The 24,256-nt window shown below is 44.1% G+C and overlaps 1 protein-coding gene across 1 annotated transcript in view; it reads right to left on the bottom strand.

Moving 5' to 3' along the window:
* The window catches only part of pudp (pseudouridine 5'-phosphatase), a 24,825-nt gene extending 862 nt beyond the window's left edge, over nucleotides 1-23,963 (bottom strand). The window contains exons 1-3 of the mRNA XM_061690839.1: nucleotides 23,876-23,963; nucleotides 23,071-23,289; nucleotides 17,517-17,746 (exon numbers count right to left, since the gene is read on the bottom strand). Coding sequence (XP_061546823.1) covers nucleotides 17,517-17,746; nucleotides 23,071-23,289; nucleotides 23,876-23,939 — 513 coding nt within the window. The 5' untranslated portion in view covers nucleotides 23,940-23,963. The remainder of the gene's footprint in view (nucleotides 1-17,516; nucleotides 17,747-23,070; nucleotides 23,290-23,875) is intronic.
* Nucleotides 23,964-24,256: the final 293 nt, after the last annotated feature.

Here is a 24,256-nt window from a genome sequence, read left to right as displayed (position 1 = left end):
ATTTTTATATACAGCATGAAAACTAATCAGAGGCATTGTATGCATTTCAAGAGCCGCTCAAAATACATCAGAGATTGTTTAGTTTAACTTATAAATGTATGTACCGGTATTTGTATGAGTTGTATGTATTTCTTTGCCTCTATACCGGAGCAGTTTGCATATTGTACACTTCAGAAGAAAAATATATATATATATATATATATATATATATATATATATATATATATATATATGCGCCACAGTTTTCAGTTGCAAGATATGGAGGGGAAGGTTTCCAAGCAAGAATGAGATAGAGATATAACGGTAGTACAATCTGCGTCACCTCAACACACATTGCAGCTCTGGAACAAAACTCTGTAAAAGGTGTTGGATTTTGCCTTGGGGTTAATGCTGGGGAAATACAGCAAGCAGGTACTTGCTTATTAATAGCCAACAAGGTTTTGTTCCCCCCTCAATAAGGGGGGAGCGGGGGAGCCTATTTAGAGCAGGACAGTTAGACATTCAGTGTCATGTTGTCAGTAGACATGCTCTAGAGTGCAGTGTATTGTGAGCTGAACTAAAAGGTGAAATCTTTGATCCGATCTATGTTCCTTAACCTGTGGTCAGCGTCATAGCTTTGTTTGAAGGGTCTCTGGTTTCACCCTTACCAGAAACCCAGCCATTCACTCATATTTTTGTATAATTGTGATATTTTGGTCACTACAATCATGCATCTGATTAGAAATACTACAGATACTCTTTGATCTTTGGCAGCTGTGGTTCAGTAGGTAGAGCAGGTCGTCCAGTAACCGAAGGGTAACTGGTTCAAATCCCAGCTATGACTGTCCGTATGTCGAAGTGTCCTTGGGCAAGACACTGAACCCTAATTTGCTCCCAGTGGGCCTGGCAGCAGTCCCCCATTGGTGTATGAATGTGGGTGAATCAGAATCAGAATCAGATGTGAGGCTTTGTAAAGCGCTTTGGGCACCGTGATGGTATAGATAAAGCGCGATATATAAAAAGTCCATTTACCGCTTACCATCTTTCATTAATTTTGTTAAGTGTCTTACAGAACTTTCCTTACAGCTTGTCCCATTAGGGGTCGGCACAGCGTGTCATCCTGTTCCATGTAAGCCTATCTCCTGCATCCTCCTCTCTAACACCAACTTTCCTCATGTCTTCCCTCATTATATCCATCAGCCTTATATTTGGTTTTCCTCTAGCTCTCTTGCCTGGCAGCTCCGTCCTCATCACCCTTCTACCGATATACTCACGATGTCTCCTCTGGACTTGTCGAAACCATCGAAGTCTGCTCTCTCTAACTTTCTCTTCAAAACATCTAAGATTGACCGCCCCTCTGATGAGCTCATTTCTAATCCTATCCAAAGTGATGACTCCTAGAGAGAACTTTGCCCTTCATCCTAGCAGAGACTCTTCTGTCACACAACACACCTGACACCTTCCTTCACCCATTCCAACCAGCTTGGTCCCATTTCTTCACTTCCTTACCACACTCACCATTCCTCTGGATTATTGACCTCAAGTATTTAAAGTCTTCCACCCTCGCTATCTTTTCTCCCTGTAGCCTCACTCTTCCCCATCCACCCCTCTCATTCATACATATACTGTATGTTCTGTCTTACTTCGGGTAATCTTCATTCCTCTCCATTCCATTGCATGCCTCCACTTTGCTAACTGTTCCTCCACCTGCTCCCTGCAGATCACAATGTCATCTGCAAACATCATGGTCCATCGGGATTCCAGTCTAACCTCATCTGTCAGCCTAACCATCACCACTACAAACACGAAGGGGTTTAAGGCTGATCCCTGATGCAGTCCCCCCTCCACCTTAAACTTCTCTGTCACACCTACAGCACACCTCACCGCTGTTCCGCTGCTCTCATACATGTCCCGCCCTATTCTAACATACAGCGGCTGAAATAAGTATTTAACACTTGACCATTTTTCTCACTAAATATACTTCCAAAGGTGCTATTGACCTGAACATTTTACCAGATGTTTGGAGCAAACCAAGTAATCCATACATACAAGGAAAGTAGAACAAATAAGCTCAGCATTAGGTTGTGTGTAAAAATGTGAAATGACACAGGGAAAACAAGTATTGAACACATGGAGGTGCAAAAAGGCATGGAAAGCAAAGACAACACCTAAAATCTATCAATAATCAAACAGCAATCCAATCCAGACCCTTGTTAGTGCAAATGAATATCCGTTAAAGGTCTCATTGCCAAGATGTGAGTCAAGACACATCTCAAGATGGGTAAGAGCAGAGAGCTGTCTCAAGACCATTGCAAACTAATTGTTGCAAAAACATAACGATGGCATTGGTTACAGGTGCATAGCAAAGCTTCTGAACGTTCCAGTAAGCACGGTTGGCGCCAAAATACGTAAGTGGAAAGCTAATCATACCACCATAAATTTACCTACATCAGGTACTCCTGGCAGGTGGCACGGTGGACGACTGGTTAGAGCGTCTGCCTCACAGTTCTGAGGACCGGGGTTCAACCCCCGCCCCGCCTGTGTGGAGTTTGCATGTTCTCCCCGTGCCTGCGTGGGTTTTCTCTGGGTACAGTTTCCTCCCACATCCCAAAAACATGCATGGTAGGTTAATTGAAATATCTAAATTGCCCGTAGGTGTGAATGTGAGTGCGAATGGTTGGTTGTTTATATGTGCCCTGCGATTGGCTGGCAACCAGTTCAGGGTGTACCCCGCCTCCGATGATAGCTGGGATAGGCTCCAGCACTCCCGTGACCCTTGTGTGGATAAGCAGCCGGCTCTGAAAATGGATGGATGGAGGTACTCCTCGCAAGATTTCTGACAGAGGAGTGGAAAGAATAATCAGAAGAGTTGTCCAAGAGTCAAGGACAAAATGACCTGGAATTAGCAGGTACTGTTGTCACCAGAAAAACAGTGAGTAATGTACTCCGCCGCCATGGCCTGTATGCACGCTCACCACGCAAGACCCCATTGGTGGGGGGGAAACATGTCAAAGCTTGTTTAAAGTTTGCTGAACAACATTTGGACAAGCCAGTTAAATACTGGGAGAATATAGTCGGGGCAGATGAGAGCAAAATTGAAATGTTTGGCTGTCATAATGCACACCACGTTTGGAGGAGAAATGGCACTGCACATCAACCTAAAAATACCATACCTACAGTGAAGTTCAGAGGTGGGAACATGATGGTTTGGGGCTGCTTTTCAGACACATTATTGAAGGAATGATGAATGGGCAAATGTACCGAGACATTCTTGACAAAAATCTGCTGCTATCTACGAAGATGATGAAAACAAAACGAGGGTGGACATTTCAGCAGGATAATGATCCAGAACATACTGCTAAGGAAACTCTCAATTGGTTTCAAAGAAAAAAAAATAAAGTTGCTACAATTGCCCAGCCAATCACCTGACTTGAATCCAATCAACAATCTATGGAGATAACTGAACCTTAAGGTCCATAAAGAAGCCCATGGAACCTTCAAGATTTGAAAACTGCTTGTGTGGAGAAATGGGCCAAAATCACACCAGAGCAATGCATGCGCCGAGTTTCTCCATACAGGAGGCGCCTTGAAGCTGTCATTGCTAACAAAGGCTTTTTTTATACAAAGTATGAAATAAATACCAGTTGACGTATTGAATACTTTTTTGCTGTTTCATTTCAAATTATTACACACAAATTTAATTTCTGAGCTTATTTGTTCTACTTTCTTTGTATGTATGGATTACTTGGGCTGTTCCCAATATGTGGTGAAATTTTCATCGCACCTTTGGAAATATAGTTAATGAGAAAAATGGTGATGTGTTAAATACTTATTTCAGCCGCTGTACTTCTCTGCCACTCCAGACGTCCGCATGCAGCACCACAGTTCCTCTCTGGGTACTCTGTCATAGGCTTTGCCTAGATCATAGGTGTCAAACTCAAGGTCCGGGGGCCAGATGAGGACCGCCACATCATTTTATGTGGCCCGCGAAAGAAAATTGTGCGCGTCTACTTCCATGATTCTTGCTAAAATCTGTACTAAAATTCCAAACTGTCATATGTAATAAATAATAATGGTGATATATTGCATTATTCTGTTACCAAACCCCTTCTTACAGTAACTTGAACAATAGTTGAACACACTATCATCCTTGTCTTCTGATTTAAAAACTAGTTATCCCTCAATTTGTTGTATATCTAAGAATATGATGAGGTATGGTTTTACTGTCATAATGGCCCTCTGACGAAAATCGTAACGACAATGTGGCTCGTGACAAAAATGAGTTCGACACACCTGCTCTAGATCTACAAAGACACAATGTAGCTCCTCCTGACCTTCTCTGTACTTTTCCATCAACACCCTCAAGGCAGATAATGCATCTGTGGTACTCTTTCTTGGTATGAACCCATACTGTTGCTCACAAATACTCCCATCTACCCTGAGTCAAGCCTCCACTACTGTTTCACATAACTTCATTGTGTGGCTCATCAACTTTATTCCTCTACAGTTTCAACAGATCTGCACGTCACCCTTGTTCTTAAAAATGGGCACCAGCAAACGTTTCCTCCATTCCTCAGGCATTTTCTCACCTGCTATAATTCTGTTGAACAAACTGGTCGAAAACGCCACAGCCACCTCTCCTAGATGCTTCCATACATCAACAAGTATGTCATCAGGCCCAACGGCCTTTCCATTATTCATCCTCTTTATTGCCTTTCTAGCTTCCCCCTTACTGATCATTGCCACACCCTGGTCTACCACACTTGCCTCTTCTACTCTTCCTTCTCTCATTTTCCTCATTCATCAACTCCTCAAAGTATTCTTTCCATCGATCCAGCACACCACTGAGAGATACTGTCCCCGATGTCCACGCAATGTTGCAGAAGCGTGTCAACCAGGACAGCCCCACAACATCCAGAGCCTTTAGGTTCGGGCGAATCTCATCCACCCACGGGGCCTTGCCACCGAGGAGCTTTTTAACCACCTTGGTGACCTCAACCCCAGAGGTAGGAGAGCCCGCCACAGATAACCCAGACTCTGCTTCCTCGTGGGAAGGCGTATTGGTGGAATTGAGGAGGTCTTCGAAGTATTCTCCCCACAAACTCACAACGTCCCGATTCAAGGTCAGCAGCGCTCCATCCCCACTATATACAGTGTTGATGATGCACTGCTTCCCCCTCCTGAGACTCCGGATGGTGGATCAGAATTTCCTCAAAGCCGTCCCGAAGTCTTTCTCCATGGCATCATTGAAATCCTCCCATGTCCAAGTTTTTGCTTCAGCAACCACCAAAGCTGCATTCCGCTTGGCCAGCCGGTAACCATCAGCTGCCTTAGGAGTCCCACAGGACAAAAAGGCCCGAAAGGACTCCTTCAGCTTGACGGCGTCCTTCACCATTGGTGTCCACCAACGGGTTTGGGGATTTTAGGTTCATTTTGGTTATTTTTGTCTGATATTTACATTTGTTTGATGACCTTAAACATCAAAGTGGGAAAACTATGCAAAAATATAAGAATCTGAGAAGTGGGCCACAACCTTTTCACGGCACTGTAATTTATAGTATCTGACTTCATGCAACCCAAGTCTATGTGGGTTTTCTCCAGATGCTCGTGCTTCCCCCCACGGACGAAAGCGTGTCAGCCTGATGGATTAAATTGTCCACAAGTGTAGTTTATTTTCTATTTGGGTCAGCCTAGTCATTAGTGGGGGGGGGAGTATTCAAGACATTTTGATACCAATCTGGAAAAAGGCTCCCCGATCCAGGAATTTTTCATGTTGTTGTGGAAAACTCTTCCTTAATTTTGACCTTTGACAAATGCTTCTTAATGGTCATTAGTGCCAACTAAGGCTGGTGACAGTGGTGCTCACTATTCACATTTATACTATGTTGCTATTTTTTCCTCTCTCTCATAGAGTCAGGGCTTTTTCTTCCAGAGCTACCTCCAGAATTTTGTTACATCAGATAACTATTTCAGTAGTGGAAGAAACACTTCGTTCTGTTGATAGTTGACCACTGTCACTACTGCATTATTGTTATTGATACGGCTATTGTGTATGTTATTATTGTCATTCGTCAGCCAAATTTGTAATCCTCTGTTTTGAATTGAATTAAATTGTTTGCTTCTATGCTGTCAGTGAGCTTGAAAATAGAGGAGCTACAGAAGGAATACTGTGTGTGATACGAATAACCACTAATACCCTTGATTAGGAGAAATTAAAACTCAAAATGTTGAATGTATTATATTTAGCGATGTAACAATGTCACGATATTGCAAAACTCGATATCGTCATGGTCTTGATTTGGTATAAAATAATGAGCTGTTGTGATTCCGACGCCGTGTTACAACATATCCCTCCCTAATACATTTACCGTGATTTCTCGTGTATAATGCGCATTCTTTTCCTCAAAAAATTGTCAAAAGTCAGTAGTCCGCATTATACATATGTACAGGGGAATATTAAAAAAACCTTACACATTTTATAAAATATATGCCGCAATCTAGAGGTTATGAAAAAGGTGTAAACTTTCATTCTAGTTTGCCACCGCCAATTAGAGGTTATGAAAAAGGTGTAGCCTACACTTTCATTCCAATATGACGGTTACATATGACTGCATACAGTGGGTACAGAAAGTATTCAGACACACTTAAATGTTTCACTCTTTGTTATATTGCAGCCATTTGCTAAAATAATTTAAGTTCATTTCTTTCCCTTATTAATCTACACACAACACCCCATAATGACAGAAAATAGATTAATTGTTGAATTTTTGGCAGATTTATTAAAAAGGAAAAACTGAAATATCACACAGCCATAACTATTCAGACCCTTTGCTCAGTATTTAGAAGCACCCTTTTGAGCTAATACAGCCATGAGTCTTTTTGGGAATGTTGCAAAACGTTTATCATACCTGGATTTGGGGATCATCTGCCATTCCTCCTTGCAGATCCTCTCCAGTTCTGTCAGGTTGGATGGTGAACGTTGGTGGACAGCCATTTTCAGGTCTCTCCAGAGATGCTCGATTAGGTTTAAGTCGGGGCTCTGGCTGGGCCATTCAAGAATAGTCACAGAGTTGTTCTGAAGCCACTCCTTCGTTATTTTAGCCGTGTGCTTAGGGTCACTGTCTTGTTGGAAGGTGAACCTTCGGCCCAATCTGAGGTCCTGAGCACTCTGGAGAAGGTTTTCGTTCAGGATATCCCTGTAGTGGACCACATTCATCTTTCCTTCGATTGCAACCAGTCGTCCTGTCCCTGCAGCTGAAAAAACACCCCCACAGCATGATGCTGCCACCACCATGCTTCACTGTTGGGACTGTATTGGACAGGTGATGAGCAGTGCCTGGTTTTCTCCACATATACCACTTAAAGTAAAGGCCAAAACGTTCTAGCTTGGTCTCATCAGACCAGAGAATCTTATTTTTCACCATCTTGGGGTCCTTCAGGTGTTTTTTTTAGCAAACTCCATGCATGCTTTCATGTGTCTTGCACTGAGGAGAGGCTTTCGTCGGGCCACTCTGCCATAAAGCCCCGACTGGCGGATGGGCTGCAGTGATGGTTGACTTTCTAGAACTTTCTCCCATCGCCTGACTGCATCTCTGGAGCTCAGCCACAGTGATATTTGGGTCCTTCTTTACCTCTCTCACAAAGGCTGTTCTCCCCAGATTGCTCAGTTTGGCCGGACGGCCATCTCTAGGAAGGGTTCTGCTCGTCCCAAACGTCTTCCATTTAAGGATTATGTAGGCCACTGTGGTCTTAGGAACCTTAAGTGCAGCATAAATTTTTTTGTAACCTTGCCCAGATCTGTGATTCTTTTTTAATAAAATCTGCAAAAATGTCAACAATTCCGTTTTTTTGTGTCAATATGGGGTGCTGTGTGTACATTAATGAAGAAACAAAAATGAACTTAAATGATTTTAGCAAATGGCTGCAATATAACAAATAGTGAAAAATTTAAGGGGGTCTGAATACTTTCCGTACCCACTGTATATGTACAGTTGTGCTCATAAGTTTACATACCCTGGCAGATGTGAAATATTGTTGTTTTTTTTTTTTTTTTTTTTTTTAAATATGGCAGATGACTGAACAACAACCATCATTAATTTCTTTATGGTAATGTTTTGTTTAATGATAATGCTTTTCTGGAATGCTTGACAGTTTAATTTGAATTCCATTAAAATAAAATTAAATGTGTTCGGCCTGGCCCTTCATGTTTTCTTTAAAGTATTATACAAATTTTGCCTGGCTAATCAAACAACTGTGTGTTTTCTCATTTACTAAATAAAAGTAGGGCTGTTTCAAAATAAGAGCAAGTAACTAAAAAAAAGTATTACATGTTCAAATAAAGTGCTTAACGTCAGAATAATTATTTGAAAAAACTAACAAAACACAGAAAATACTTCATATTTTGATCATATGGGCAAAACCATGCATTGTAAAAATGCATTATACATCGAAGCTTGCTTTCCAGAATTTTGAGGTCAACTTTGGGGGTGCGTTATACACGAGAAATTACGGACATATTTACACGGCTTTGCCCAAGTGTGATATTTTTCCTTAAAAATAAAAGGTTAAAAAAAACAAGCATTTTAGCTACTTAAAATTTTTTTTTATAAAATTATCAAAATGCACTTTTGGTACTGTCAGTCTTGCAAGGCAAAATTTCGTTCCAGCTATGTGCGTCAGGTTTGTGGTACACCAACTTTTTTGAAGCATGTTTGCATGATTAAATAATACCTTTTAATTGGCTTTGTTTTAACATTTTTAAAAGGTGTGTGCAGGTGAGAAAGAATAAGTATATTCATCCCATTAGTCCAAAAATTAATTAAAATAGGTAAACTCCATACAGATACAGACATCAATGCAAAAATAAGTCATCTGACATAATTCAGTCTCTTAAAATGAAATGTCCACATTTCAAATGAAAATTTTACAGAGGGGCGGCTCGGTGGACACAATTTTTCGGTGGACTCAGTTTTTTCCCCGAGTTACTCACCGAAGCGGCGTCCGCGGTTTTCGGCGCATGGAGGCGGAAGCGGCGCCACAGAGGGAAACGAGCCGGGATTCAGGTGAAACTCCGCAAGAGAGGACACAGATTGGCGTTCCCGTCGATCCACCTTCGCGAATGTACGCTCCCTACCCAACAAAATGGACGAGCTTCATCTTCTGTTAAAGACCAGTAAAGACTTCGGACGTTCCGCGGCCATGTGCTTCACGGAGACCTGGCTTTGCGACGCTGTACCCGATGGCGCCGTCATGCTTCCCGGCTTCAACATTCATCGAGCGGACCGCGACATGGAATCATTGGGGAAAACAAAGGGCGGCGGGATATGCCTCCATATCAACGAAAAATGGTGTACGGACGTCACGGTGCTCAGCACACACTGCAGCCCGCATTTGGAGTCGCTATTCTTAAACTGTAAACCATTCTACTCGCCACGTGAGTTTGCATCGTTCATACTGGCTGGAGTCTATATTACTCCTCAAGCTAACACGAACGCCGCATTGCTAACGCTCGCCGAACAAGTCAACGAAATTGAAAAAAAACACCCGGACTCACCCCTCATTATTCTCGGGGACTTTAACAAAGCTAAACTCAACCACGAACTCCCTAAATACAAGCAGCACATCGACTGTCCTACCAGGGAAAATAATACTTTAGACCACTGCTACACTACGGTAAAAAACGCATACCGTACTATACCTCGTGCAGCCCTGGGCTCGTCTGATCACTGCTTAATTCACTTAATACCGACGTACAGGCAAGAACTTAAATGTGCGAAGCCTACAGTGAAAACAGTCAAAAAGTGGACCAATGAAGCCAAGATGGAACTTCACAGCTGTTTAGACTGCACAGACTGGAGTGTCTTTGAAAATTCACCTGGCAGCCTGGATGAATATACGGACACTGTCACATCCTATATCAGTTTCTGTGAAGAGGTTTGTGTACCAACAAAATAATTTCGCACATTCAACAACAACAAGCCGTGGTTCACTGCTAAACTTAAGCAGCTCCGCCAAGCTAAGGAGGACACATATCAGAGCGGGGACAGGGCCCTGTATAATCGAGCTAGAAACCAGCTGACTAAAGAAATTAACATTGCAAAGAGGATCTATGCAGCAAAGTTGGAAAAACAGTTCAGCGCAAACAACTCTAAATCAGTCTGGCATGCATTCCAATCGCTGACTGATTACAAGCAACGATCCCACCAAGCTGAGAACAATAGCACACTAGCCAACGACTTGAATACCTTTTACTGCAGATTTGAAAAGGACAGTTTCACACCACACACCCACCCGGCCTCACCCGCGACCACAACCACACCTCTGACTTCTGCGTTAACCATCCATGAACAGGATGTGAGACGCATCTTCAAACAACAGAAGATTAACAAAGCGGCAGGCCCGGACCATGTGTCCCCATCCTGCCTCAAAGTATGCGCGGACCAGCTCGCTCCAGTCTTCACTCAGATCTTCAACAGATCTTTGGAAATGTGCGAAGTTCCATCCTGTTTCAAACGCTCCACCATCATTCCAGTCCCCAAGAAACCTGCAATCTCTGGTCTGAATGACTATAGGCCTGTCGCTTTGACATCTGTGGTCATGAAGTCCTTTGAATGTCTCGTGCTGAACCACCTCAAGAGTGTCACAGGTCCCCTGCTGGACCCCCTGCAGTTTGCCTATCAAGCGAACAGGTCTGCGGATGATGCAGTCAACATGGGACTGCAATTCATCCTAGAACACCTCGACAGTGCAGGGACCTACACGAGGATCCTGTTCGTGGACTTCAGCTCAGCGTTCAACACCATCATCCCTGAACTCCTTTCAACCAAGCTTCTCCAGCTCAGCGTCTCACCTGCCATCTGCCAGTGGATTTACAGCTTTCTGACGGGCAGGACACACCAGGTCAGGCTGGGGGAGGCCACCTCATCCACACGCAGCATCAGCACTGGGGCGCCCCAAGGTTGTGTCCTCTCTCCGCTGCTCTTCTCTCTCTACACGAACGACTGCACCTCAGCGAACCCGACTGTCAAGCTCCTGAAGTTTGCAGATGACACCGCTGTCATCGGCCTTATCAAGGACGGTGACAAGTCTGCATATCGACAGGAAGCGGAGCGGCTGGAGCTGTGGTGCGGCCGAAACAACCTGGAGCTGAACACGCTCAAGACTGTAGAGATGATCGTGGACTTCAGGAGGCACCCTTCGCCACAGCTGCCCCTCACGTTGTCCAGCTGCCTTGTGTCAACCGTCGAGACCTTCAAGTTCCTGGGAATTACAATCTCTCAGGACCTGAAGTGGGCGACCGTCCTCAAAAAGGCCCAGCAGAGGATGTACTTCCTGCGGCTTCTGAGAAAGCACGGCCTGCCACCGGAGCTGCTGAGACAGTTCTACACAGCGGTCTTCGAATCAGTCCTGTGTTCTTCCATCACAGTCTGGTTTGGTGCTGCTACAAAAAGGACAAACTCCGACTGCAACGGACAATCAAAATTGCTGAAAGGATTGTCGGTACCCCCCTACCCACCATTGAGGACTTGCACGCTGCCAGAACTAAGACAAGGGCGTGCAAAATCCTCTCGGACCGTCTGCACCCCGGTCACCAGCTCTTCCAGCTCCTTCCCTCAGGTAGGCGCTACCGATCAACGCAAACTAGAACTAGTAGACATTCCAACAGCGTATTCCCTCTTGCGATCAATTTCTTAAACACCTAACCTATAATTCCATTACAACAAGCTGGAAATTTTTTGACTTGAGTTCGTTGTCACTTTTCTGTGGGGCCAATTATGTATTACTTGTGCACTCACTGTAGTTGTCTCGCCATGCTGCACTATTTGCATATACTGGCCACTCATGCCAGAGTAGCATCTGTTCCATTTGCACACTGATTGAGGAGTATCTGTAACATTTGCACAACCAACATTGTCCCAGATGATCGCACTACTCGTCAGTTTAAACCGTATACACTCCTTGAAGTCTCAGCGCCCTTTGCACAATGGTCATTGCACCGGACTATTGCAATATTAGTCATTCGAACTGTTCTAAGTGCTAAAGGACTCTGCATCTTTTTGCACAATTGTTGTTGTTTTTTTGTCAATGTCTTTATGTCTCCAAAGTGTTCTGTGAATTGACTGTTTGTTGTACTAGAGCGGCTCCAACTACCGGAGACAAATTCCTTGTGTGTTTTGGACATACTTGGCAAATAAAGATGATTCTGATTCTGATTCTGATATACAGTGTGTTTGCATATGTATGTATATACCTTTAACTCAAGTTTGTACTCACAAGTCAAAGCAAAAGAATTTGGAGAACAGAAGTTTGTATCTCAAATAAAATTTGTAATTCGAGTCCCACGTATGTCCAGGCACCACTGTATTATATTGAGACGTTAAATCAGTCAAAATTCTAAACAGTTATTGTAATTTGTGTGATTTCTCACCTAATGGGTAAGTAGGCAATCAGAGAAAAAAATGATTTTATATATATATATATATATATATATATATATATATATATATAAAATGGGTCCCCTATAATTTGGGTAAAAAAAAATTAAAAACACGTTTGTATGACACAGGGCTTTTTAAAATGGATATACTATGTACTATATGTTGTATCAACAGTCAATATTATCAACTTAAACTGTGCCTAAAATGGCCATGCTCATTGATGGGGAAAATATTGCTGTTATCGACCCAAGGATGGACCCTAACAAGCTATGTTAACGCACATAAATCACCACTCTGTCGTTTTGTTTGAGACAGAAGAAACCACTATGTGCATCAAGCGTGTACCGCGAGCAGCGGCGGGTGAGTAAGTGGCAGTGACAGATTGTCCGCAACATTCCGTAAATGATCATGAAGCCAAGGGGATAGGCTCACGCAAGGAGTGTGTAGCATTTCACCATCGCTCTTCTCTGTTGCAGAGCACAAATAATAGCTCGTGTTAATGATAAGCTCAATAAAGAGTGAGCAAATAGTTTATGCAAGAGGTTGGTGGAAGTCATTATGTGCAAGTCGTTACCTTAAAGTTTCAAGAACTTGTTATTATTGAGTTTTTATAGCAAAAATCAAGCAACTGAACCATTCTGACATTTGATAAAAGGACAATTACCCATTGAGGGGAGCCAGATGAGGTGGCTGGGGCATCTGATTCGGATGCCTCCCGGACGCCTCCCTGGTGAGGTGTTCCGGGCACGTCCCACCGGGAGGAGACCCCGGGGACGACCCAGGACACGCTGGAGAGACTACGTCCTTTGGCTGGCCTGGGAACGCCTCGGGATCCCCCCGGAAGAGCTGGATGAAGTGGCTGGGGAGAGGGAAGTCTGGGCGTCCCTGCTAAAGCTACTGCCCCCGCGACCCGACCCGGATAAGCGGTAGAAAATGGATGGATGGATGGACAATTACCCAAACTGATTCTGCAAAAAACCTGGGAGTTATATTTGATGCAACTCTCCCCCTTCAACAGCATATTTATGAGAAGGGGATTTTTCTTCTTCGCAATATTGCTAAGATAAGCCGCATTTAATAGATGAGTGATGCAGCGATAGTTAATGCATTTGTTACAGGAGTGTAACGATTCGTTTTAGCAATGAGGCTACACTAAGGACAGAAGTGAGTATTTACGAGCAACAGTACGGTTTCATGCCTCGAAAGAGTACCACAGAAGCATTAGTTTCCTTGAGGGTGATGATGGAGAAGAACAGAGAAGGTCAGAAGGAGCTACATTGTGTCTTTATAGCTCTAGAGAAAGCCTATGACAGCGTATCCAGAGAGGAACTGTGATACTGCATGAAGAAGTCTGGAGTGGCAGAGAAATATGTTAGAATGATATAGGACATGCATGAGAGCAACAGAATAGTAGTGAGGTGTGCTCTAGGTGTGACAGAGGAGTTTATGGTGGAGGTGGGATCAGCCCTAAGCCCCTTCCTGTTTGCAGTGGTGATCGATAGGCTGACAGATGAGGTTAGACTGGCATCCCCGTGGACCATGATGTTCGCAGATGACATTGTGATCTGCAGTGAAAACAGAGAGCAGGTAGAGGACCAGTTAGAAAGGTAGAGGCATGCACTGGAAAGGAAAGGAATGAAGATTAACCAAAGAAAGAGAATATGTGTGCATAAATGAGAGGAGTGGAGGGGAAAGAGTGAGGCTACAAGGAGACCCGCGAGTTCGCTTCATTCATACTCGAGGGTGTCTACATTCCTCCTCAAGCTAACACGAATGCCGCACTGCTAATGCTCACTGAACAAGTAAAAGAACTTGGGGGGGAATAAAGCATCCAGCTTCACCCCTCATTATTCTTGGGGACTTTAACAAAGCTAAACTCAACCACAAATTCCCTAAATACAAGCAACATATTGACTGTCCTACCAGGGAAAACAACATTCTAGACCAGTGCTACACCATGCTAAAAGATGCATACCATCCTGTCCCCCGCGCAGCTCTGGGCTCGTCTGATCACTGCTTAATTCACTAAATACCAACATCCAGGCAAACACTTAAATCTGCGAAGACTGTGGTGAAAACAGTGAAGAAGTGGACCAATGAAGCAAAGTTAGAATTTCAAGACTGTTTAGACTGCACAGATTGGAGAGTCTTTGAAACTTCAACTGGCAGCCTAGATGAATATACGGACTGTGTCACACCCTATATCAGTTTCTGTGAAGATGTGTGTGTACCAACAAAGACATTTCGCACGTTCAAGAACAACAAGCCACGGTTCACTGCCAAACTTCAGCAACTCCGCCAGCCTAAAAAGGAGGCCTATCGAAAGTGGGGATAGAGCCCTGTATAATTTCACTACAAACCAGCTGAGAATGAAATTAACATCGCAAAGAGAAATTATGCAGAAAAGCTGGAAAAACAGTTTACCGCTAACGACTCTGAGCTAATGAAAGTGTAAAGCCTGTGTTCACTAGAGTATAAAATTCACATTTGGCCAAGACTGGCTCTGCAATCTGATATTATGAGCTCCAGTATGGCTAGCGCAAGGGCCGAAATAGCACTGAAAAAAGACTAAGACCCAAAAAAAGAAGTGGACTAAGTAAGTCTGGCGTGGATTACAATCGCTAACCAACTACAAGCGACCATCCCCCCCAAGCAAAGAATAATAAAGGACTAGCTGAGGACTTGAACACCTTCTACTGCAGATTCGAAAAGGACACTTTCACACCCCACACCAACGACCACCATCACGCCTCTGACTTCTGCGTTGACCATCCACGAACAGGATGTGAGACGTATCTTCAAACAACAAAAGATCAACAAGGCCCAGAAGGCCCAGACCTTGTGTACCCATCCTGCCTCATGTCTGTGTGGACAAGCTCACTCCAGTCTTCAGAGTGATCTTCAATAGATTTCGGGAACTGTGTGAAGTACCATCCTGTTTCAAAGGCTCCACAATCATCCCAGTCCCAAAGAAACCTGCAATCTCTTATCCGAATGACTAGAGGCCTGTCGCCCTGACATCTGTGGTCATGAAGTCCTTTGAACGCCACATGCGCTGGACCACCTCAAGAGCGTCACAGGTCCCCTGCTGGACCCCCTGCAGTTTGCCTACCAAGCAAACAGGTCTGTGGATGACGCAGACAACATTGGACTGCACTTCATCCTACAACACCTCGACGGCGCGGGGACCTACGTGAGGATCCTGTTTGTGGACTTCAGGTCTGCGTTCAACATCATCATTCCTGAACTCCTCTCCTCCAAGCTTCTCCAGCTCGGCGTCTCACCTGCCAGTGGATTTACAGCTTCCTGACAGGCAGGAGACAGCAGTTGAGGCTGGGGGACACACCTCATCCACACGCACCACCAGCACTGGGGCGCCCCAAGGATCACCACAGTCATCGGAATCATCAAAGATGGTGAGAAGAAAAAAGGACAAACTCCCACTGCAATGGAAAAATCAAAACTGCTGAAAAAATTATCAGTACCCCCCTACCAACCCTTGAAGATTTACACTCTGCTAGAACTAAGACAAGAGCATGCAAAATCCTCTTGGACCCTCCACATCCTGGTCACCACCACTTCCAGCTCCTTGCCTCAGGTTGGCGCTATCAAACAATCCATCCATTTTCCGTACCGAAGCGAGCGTGCTGGAGCCTATCGCAGCTACCTTCAGGCGAGAGGCGGGCTACACCCTGAACTGGTCGCCAGCCAATCGCAGGGCACATACAAACAAACAACCATTCGCACTCACATTCACACCTACGGGCAATTTAGAGTCTTCAATTAACCTACCATGCATGTTTTTTTGGGGATGTGGAAAGAAACCGGAATACCCGGAGAAAACCCACGCAGGCACGGGGAGAACATGCAAACTCCACACAGGCGAGGACGGATTTGATCCCACAACCTCCGAACTGTGAGGCAGACGTCATCCACCGTGCCACCACTATCGAACAATGCAAACTAAAACTAGCAGACATTCCAACAGCTTCTTCCCTCTTGTCATTAACTTCTTAACAAGTTAACTTTACAATTCCATTGCAACATGCTGCCAATTTTTTCTTGAGATTGTTGTCACATCTCTGCCGGGCCAATTGTACATTAGTCGTGCACTCACTGCAGTAGTGTCACCACTTTGCAGTATTTGCATATCTGTGGTTGACCAATACTGGCCACTCATGTGTTTGAGAAGTCTCTGCCCCATTTGGTCACTGTACCAGATTATCGCTCTATTAGTCATTTCAAACTCCTCTAAATTGCTAGAGGACTATGCATCATTTGCACAATTGTAAATTGTTAATATAAATATAATATAATGTATATATTTGTACTAGGTAGCAAGTACCGACCACATCATACCATGTTCCTTTTCTCTGTAATGCACACACACACAGTTTTTACGTGAGGCTGCAGGGTTAGGTGGAGTTTGAGGTGTGTGAGTAAGTTTATTTGTGCTATTGAACATAACCACTGTGAAACTATTATTAAATAGTGTGTTATTAACTTGATTCACATGACAGTGAGGCAGAATAAAAGAGTATTATTCCCGCATTGATCAGACTGTCTGAGAGCAAAGGAGAGCGCGACGAGTAGTGACTGCAAACAGGAGCAGAGGCTAAGGTTAGCTGCTCATTGCAACATCCCCTCGTGCTGAATTTTCATGGTATCTCATCAATAATAATGGAATTTAACATTTGGACTGAACTAAGCTTTGTTTTTGTTTTTTAAATTGTTAGCATTTGGCTCCTAAATAAAAGAAAAACCTATTTACAACAGCCCTGAAACACGAAGTATATCCAATCTTATGTGTGTTCATTTTGTTATTTCTAGCAATATATCCTCAAATTGTGTCAAATTGTGAAAACTCAGAATGTGGACATTATACCCCTTCCCAGAGGCTGCAATCTTCTGATCCACACTTCACACACCTTTGCCTCAGCTACCACATTTTGTTTCATCCCAATTATGAGCCAGAGTATTTAGAGTAGTATCATTAAAGCATTTTGTCATCAACACATTTCTCAAAACAAAGCAGTGTGATCTGGCAGGGATTTTAATTCTAAAAATGTTATAATTAAATTTAGGAAAATAAACGCTCACAGTATCTGGAGAAGCCGGGGGCCTGAATCTACTGGCACAAATCAGGAAGGAGTCAGGCTGGGGTTTGGAATTCTTCACCTCAGGATCATCTCCCAGGACAATGTGGTCAAATAAAGCAAAGAAATCTTTGTGCTGACTGGTCTTCAAGTTGAACGTCGCACCTGCTGAGCTGGTCGCTACAGCAATAGGGATACTGTGTTTCTTCAAATGGTTCACCAGCCTCTCCACACCTTTTCAAGACAAAACCAATCTGAATCAACCTCATCATTACAAGCAGCAATACTATCCCAGTGTGTGTGAATGTGATCATAGATCCATTTCTTATGCATCTATGATCACATTCAGAGTATAGAATAAAACAATATTACAGCGAGGCCCTATTTTATCGCAGGCGATACTTCCAGTATCACTCACAATAGGTGAAAGTGTGCAATGTTGACAGTATAAAATATGTAGTTTACAGTTTTACCCACCCACGCGCTCCTAACATTAAAACTCCATCCATCCATCCATTTTCTGAGCCGCTTATCCTCACTAGGGTCGCGGGCGCGCTGGAGCCTATCCCAGCTGTCATTGGGCAGGAGGCGGGGTACACCCTGAACTGGTGGCCAGCCAATCGCAGGGCACATACAAACAGACAACCATTCGCACTCACATGCACACCTACGGGCAATTTAGAGTCTCCAATTTATGCATGTTTTTGGGGATGTGGGAGGAAACCGGAGTGCCCGGAGAAAACCCACGCAGGCACGGGGAGAACATGCAAACTCCACACAGGCGGGGACGGGGATTGAACCCGGGCCCTCAGAACTGTGAGGCTGACGCTCTAACCAGTCAGCCACCGTGCCGCCCATTAAAACTCACTTAACTTTATTAAACACACTTTTGAAACACTTTTAAAACATATTGTAAATGTATTTGTACACAACAAAAATGTACAAAAAGTGTAAAATGCAAAGAAAATACTGTATGCATTGTGTTGTCTGTGTAAATGCCCTTAAGAGATGGGGCCTGATGGGTGACATGATGTCAGTGAGCCTGTTTGTGAGTGTCTGGCCATGAACTGTGGTCAACAGCAGCTCCTACATGAGTGTGTGTTTCAATATTCTAACGGCATTCAATAAATGACTGAAAAGTACATCCGCAGCTGTGGCTCTCCTTTCTCACTTGCAAGGGCATTACAGGAAATTCACTTTTTTATTTTTTGTTTTGCTTCAATTCAATGGACATTGTGCTGCTCCTTCTGGTGTGCGTGCCTTGGCCATGTTGGAACAGTATAATACAGACCTATATACAGTACTGTAGATGGAGCCGGTCTCAGCTACTAAGTAAGCTGCAGTGATGTTAGTCATTCTTCATAGAGGATAAAGACTATATCTCTGAGGATTGTTATATTATCAGTCTATATGTTTTGCTAATGCGGCACGGTGGACGACTGGTGAGAGCGTCAGCCATCACAGTTCTGAGGACCCGGGTTCAATCCCCGGCCCCGGCCTGTGTGGAGTTTGCATGTTCTCCCCGTGCCTGCGTGGGTTTTCTCCGGGCACTCCAGTTTCCTCCCACATCCCAAAAATATGCATTAATTGGAGACTCTAAATTCCCTGTAGGTGTGAATGTTAGTGCGAATGGTTGTTTGTTTGTTTGTATGCGCCCTGCGATTGGCTGGCAGCCAGTTCAGGGTGTACCCCGCCTCCTGCCCAATGACAGCTGGGATAGGCTCCAGCACGCCCGCAACCCTAGTGAGGAGAAGGGGCTCAGAAAATGGATGGATGGATGGATGTTTTGTTAAATAACCCCTCTTCTGAATTTGAATTTGAATGATTGCACATTTATTCAGGGCCATCATTTTTCCAGCAATATTTTATATTCAACTGAGTTCACCCATTTAAGAAGGACACCTTTTGTTTTGATTTGTAGAGACACAAACAAAGAACATGGGTGGCAGTAAAATGAAGCCCCGCATATTTTCACATCGGCATTTGCAAATTTGCTGATTTTTCTTTTTAACCTTTCATTCGTTATTTGCCAAAAAACTAATCTAATCGCCATTTTTGTGCTCAGGCCAAAACAAAAATATTACTTTGTCGCAATCTTACAAGGTTACAAGGTACTTTTATTGTCAATTCTGCAATATGCGTAACACATACAGAGGATTTAAATTATGGTACTCAAGGGTTAGCGGTGGTGGTTAGTGGTACAAAAGGTGCTAAAAATAATAACAATATAAAAGCTAAATAAACCATATGCAGTATAAAAAGTATTAATTGATTGTGCAAATATCAGAGGTCAGGTGACGTGTGCAACATAGTCAAGGTCAGAGAACCAAGGCAAATAAGACAAATTAGATGACAAAACTCCAATGCTGCTCAAGTGGCTGGTGCGACCCTGAGTCTGGTGTGAGCGTGTGCGTGTATTGTGTGTGTGCATCTACATGTTTGCGGGGTGTCAGAGTTTAGAGTTCAGGTGGGCAGAGGACAGCAGAGGTAGAGGGTGCAGAGCAGGGCAGATTCCTGACAGCCTGATGAGTGAGTTGGCTGATGAGTCCTGGCCCGCAGACTCCTCAGTCGCCTGCCTGATGGCAGCAGACTGAAGAGGCGGTGTGACGGATGGGTGGCATCCACCGCTATGCGGAGGGCTTTTCGGGTGAGGCGGGTGCTGTAAATGTCTTGCAGGGGGGGAAGAGAGGTTCCGATGAACTTCTCAGCTGCCCTCACGATGCAATGGAGAGTCTTGCGGCACAAGGTTGCAGTTGGTCAAGATGCTCTCTCTGGTCCCTCTGTAGAACGAGCACATGATGGGGGTCGGGGCTCTGGCTCTTCTCACCTTGCGCAGGAACTAGAGACGCTGGTGAACTTTCTTGGCCAGTGATGACCACAGTTGTCTGCAAACATGATACAGAGGTTGGAACTGTATGTCGGTGTGCAGTCATAGGTCAGCAGGGTGAAGAGGAGGGGGCTCAACACACAACCTTGAGGGACCCCCCGTGTTCAGAGTGACGGTGCTGGATGTGTTGCTGCCGACCCGTACTGCCTGTGGTCTCCCTGTCAGAAAGTCTCCCTTTCAAAAACCGGCTGCTGCTGCCCGCCCGACTGGCCGTGTCCTCACCCGTGCTGTGCTGGAGTCACGAGATTGTGAGGGCAATAGGCGGCATAAATGATCATCTTAATCAATTTATAGGCATCCTCACAAATATTAGTAATTCATTAAATACACTGGTCAACAAGTGAATTCAGAGTCCTTGCTTCTTTTACATTGTTGAAATGTTGTCGGGCATGAATTGTTCATCATTGCTAATTGTTCACGTGTCTCTGATGTGCATATTTATTATAACAGTTTCCCAGCATCACCTCTAAGTGTCGCCAAAGCACCAACAGGTGCAGAAACGTGCGTACGCCAGCCATGAAGTTGGCGTGAGGCACTGCACATTTCCACGGTCATTTCACTCTTGATATATCTGAACTTTGCCGTGAAAAAGAACATACGTCATGTTTTTTTGTGTACGCACCTTTTGTACATGAGGCCCCAGATGTGTGAGGGCAGTGGAGACAGCGTCATTGGTTGACCGGGTGGACCTATATGCAAACTGGAAGGGGTCCGGGAGGTCTTAACGTGGTGCATGACTAGCCACTCAAAGCACTTCATCAGGATGGGAGTGAGCGACCGGGATGATGGTGGTGGCTTTGAAGCATGTGGGGACCACACCCTGACTCAAGGAGGTGTTGAAGATGTCCATGAAGACAGCTCAGCTGCACAGTCCCTCAGAACACGACCGGGTTTGTGGTCTGGGCCCGGGGCTTTCCCTGTGTTGATCCTATCGAGAGATCCTTTCACGCTGTCCCGGGTCAGTGTCAGCAGCGGAGCCTTGTGTGCAGGGGTGCTGTTGTGTGCCTCAAAGCGAGCAAAGAAGTCATTCAGCTCATTTAGCACGGCAGTGGAGCTGTCGCAGTTCTGTTGTGAGGGTTTATAGTCCGTAATGGTCTGAATACCTCACCGCAGACTCCTGGTGTCACTGCTGCCACTGAAGCGGTGGACGATCTTCCTGGAGTACTCCCTAATGGCCTCCCTGAATGCCACGGCACACATTGGCCCTGGCTATCATCAGGCCCTCCTCATCCCCAGACCTAAAAGCCGCGTTGCAGACCTTCAGTAGTCTGTAGACCTCCCCTGACAGCCATGGCTTCTGAATGGCACAGACAGTGATGGACTTAGTGGTGGTGACATCACCCATGCACTTGCAGATGTGGGCAGTAACGGTCTCTGTGTACTCCTGAAGGTCTGTGATGGAGTTGTAGCTGGCAGCCTGTGTGAATATGGTCCAGTCTGTGGTTGCAAAACAGTCTTTAAGTGGCTCAAGGGACCCTTCTGGCCACACTCGTACCTTTTTCAAGGTTCCATGGTTGGGAGACTTTTACCAGTGGTCTGTAAACTGGCATTAGCATAACAGTGAGATGGTCTGAGGCGCCGAGGGGGGGGAGAGGGGAAGGGCCTTGCAGGCCCCACTCAGGGGGGTAAAAACATTGTTATTTCCCTGTGTTGGAAAGTCAACACAGTCAGCCTTGTGGACACCATTGTTAAAGTCCCCAGCTAGGATGAGGAAAGCATCTGGGTGGGCCGTCAGCAGTTCACTGATATGATGGTATAGCTCATTGAGAGCCTCACTCCTGTTATTGCTGGAGTTTGGGGGAATAAAGACTGCCACAAGCAGTATGGCAGTGAATTCCATCGGTAAATAAAACGGTCCGCACTTCAGAGCCATACATTTCAGTAGGGGTGTGCAGTGTTGACTGACCAAGATAGCGTCCCGGCACCAGGCGTCATTGTGGAGTTTTGGTATTGTTGTTTAGTTTAATTCATTGATAGTGTTGGGGTTTTTTTTTGTTTGTGTTTGCTATGTAGTTTTGTCAGCAGTCCTTGAATGTCCCATCAAAAGTGAAACTGAAAGTGTGTTTATGCTTCTTGCCTGATGCAGCTCCTACTATTTTGCCAGTGTAGTCTACTTTGCTGATACAATTTGCTTGTATTCCCTAACATTTATTACTGTGTAAATGTCAAAAGGTGAGTTGACTAATTTGTATTGTTTGTGTAAAGTGCTAGCGTGCATATATGGTGGCCCATTTGTGATGTCATGTCAATTTGTGCTAGTGTGTTATTTTGGCAAGTATGCTAGCTAATACTATTGGTGAGCCTCATGTAAATGTGGTTTGTTTGTGTTGAATAATTGAACTACGAAATACAATTGTTTATGTAACATGGGGTCATGATTGTGTACATGCCAGATGCATGGTGTTGATGCTTTAATGACCCCCACAGTTTTAAGTGCTTTGTCACCATCCTGTGTCATTCATATGCAATAACAACACACTTTTTGGTGGTGTAAATTCACTGTACGCGGCAGGTCTAGGATTCACTGTATAAACAAAGTATCTTTAACACAAAAATATTAGACACAATTTACACAATTACTTCTCTCTGTGTTAATCAAAAGTAAATATACATTTGGATTTTGTTTTTGGGGGGGGGGGGGGGTGTACTTGAAAAATAAAAACATGCGCACCTGGCATGAGTTTGGCTGAAGGAAATATCCTCTCCTGTATTTGTCTCGTTTCAGTAAGGAGTTCCTCGGCCGTCATAGGAAGCTCCAAAGTCTCCCGGATGATTTGGGCTGCATCCAAAGCCTTTGCACCCATCACTTTTGACTTCACTTCCCATGTGTATTTCTTTCCAAACCGGTCACACACTTCCTGGAATGACACAGAGTACAGTAGCTCGGTGTCTGAAATGAGAAAACATATGAACAGAAAATTATACACTTAGAGCTAAATACATGACAACTAGTATAAGGAAACAATGCTACTTATGCTACATGGAATAAAATAACAATTATAAATTTGTTCATAACGCATTTTGCGTCAAACAAACGACCTCAACTTCAGAAGAGGTAATACTAGGAGCTACATGTAAAGGATCTAGCAGGATTTGCTGAAAGCAATATCCACACACAAGAAACATTCCAAAGGCTTTTCTGAAACACCTTTGGTACATATACATTCAAGAAAAGCTAGTCTTTAAAACATATTCTGTAACAACAAGTGATTACAAAACAAAAGAAAAAAAAGAAAGAAAAAAGAAACTTCCCGACTATGAGGCTTTTTAGCAATATTTCCGGTGTACTGATCAATTAATTAAAGAAAAGGCGTCATTTGTATTAAGTTTCCAAAATTGTTTATGGGGTTGCGCACGAACACGCTTCCAAATAAATGACTCCAACAACACCGACAAAGCATGTCTATATTACTATCGCTTTCGTGTGATTGCAAATAATATAAATACTTGGTGTGCAAACTAGTGCTGCAGCATACCTAATAACAATCCATCCATGTCGAATATGACATGGGTCACAGGTTTGAGGTCGTTACCTGACATGTTTGGAATGATTTTACTTCCGTGTTTGAGTGGCACAGTAACGTGAGTGCCAATACGGCAACGGAGAAGCGCCAAAATACTCATTCCCATGACGGACAAGGAAAAAACGGGTTTGCAGTGACAGTCAGGAGCAAATGTAGGGGACCATACTACGCTGTTGTGTTATTAATATACCGTATTGACAACGGTATATTTAAAAAAAAGAAAACGATTTAAAAAAAAAAAGAGGCAAATTGGTATTTTAACAACACAACACACACTGCAATGCTAATTAAAATTGAATCAATATGTCGCAAGTCAGTCTTGAAAAGACTAAG

This window comes from Phycodurus eques, chromosome 1, assembly GCF_024500275.1.
Source record: "Phycodurus eques isolate BA_2022a chromosome 1, UOR_Pequ_1.1, whole genome shotgun sequence".
Lineage (NCBI taxonomy): Eukaryota > Metazoa > Chordata > Actinopteri > Syngnathiformes > Syngnathidae > Phycodurus > Phycodurus eques.
Note: the sequence above shows the minus strand (reverse complement) of the source record. Positions and strands in the feature narration are given on the sequence as shown.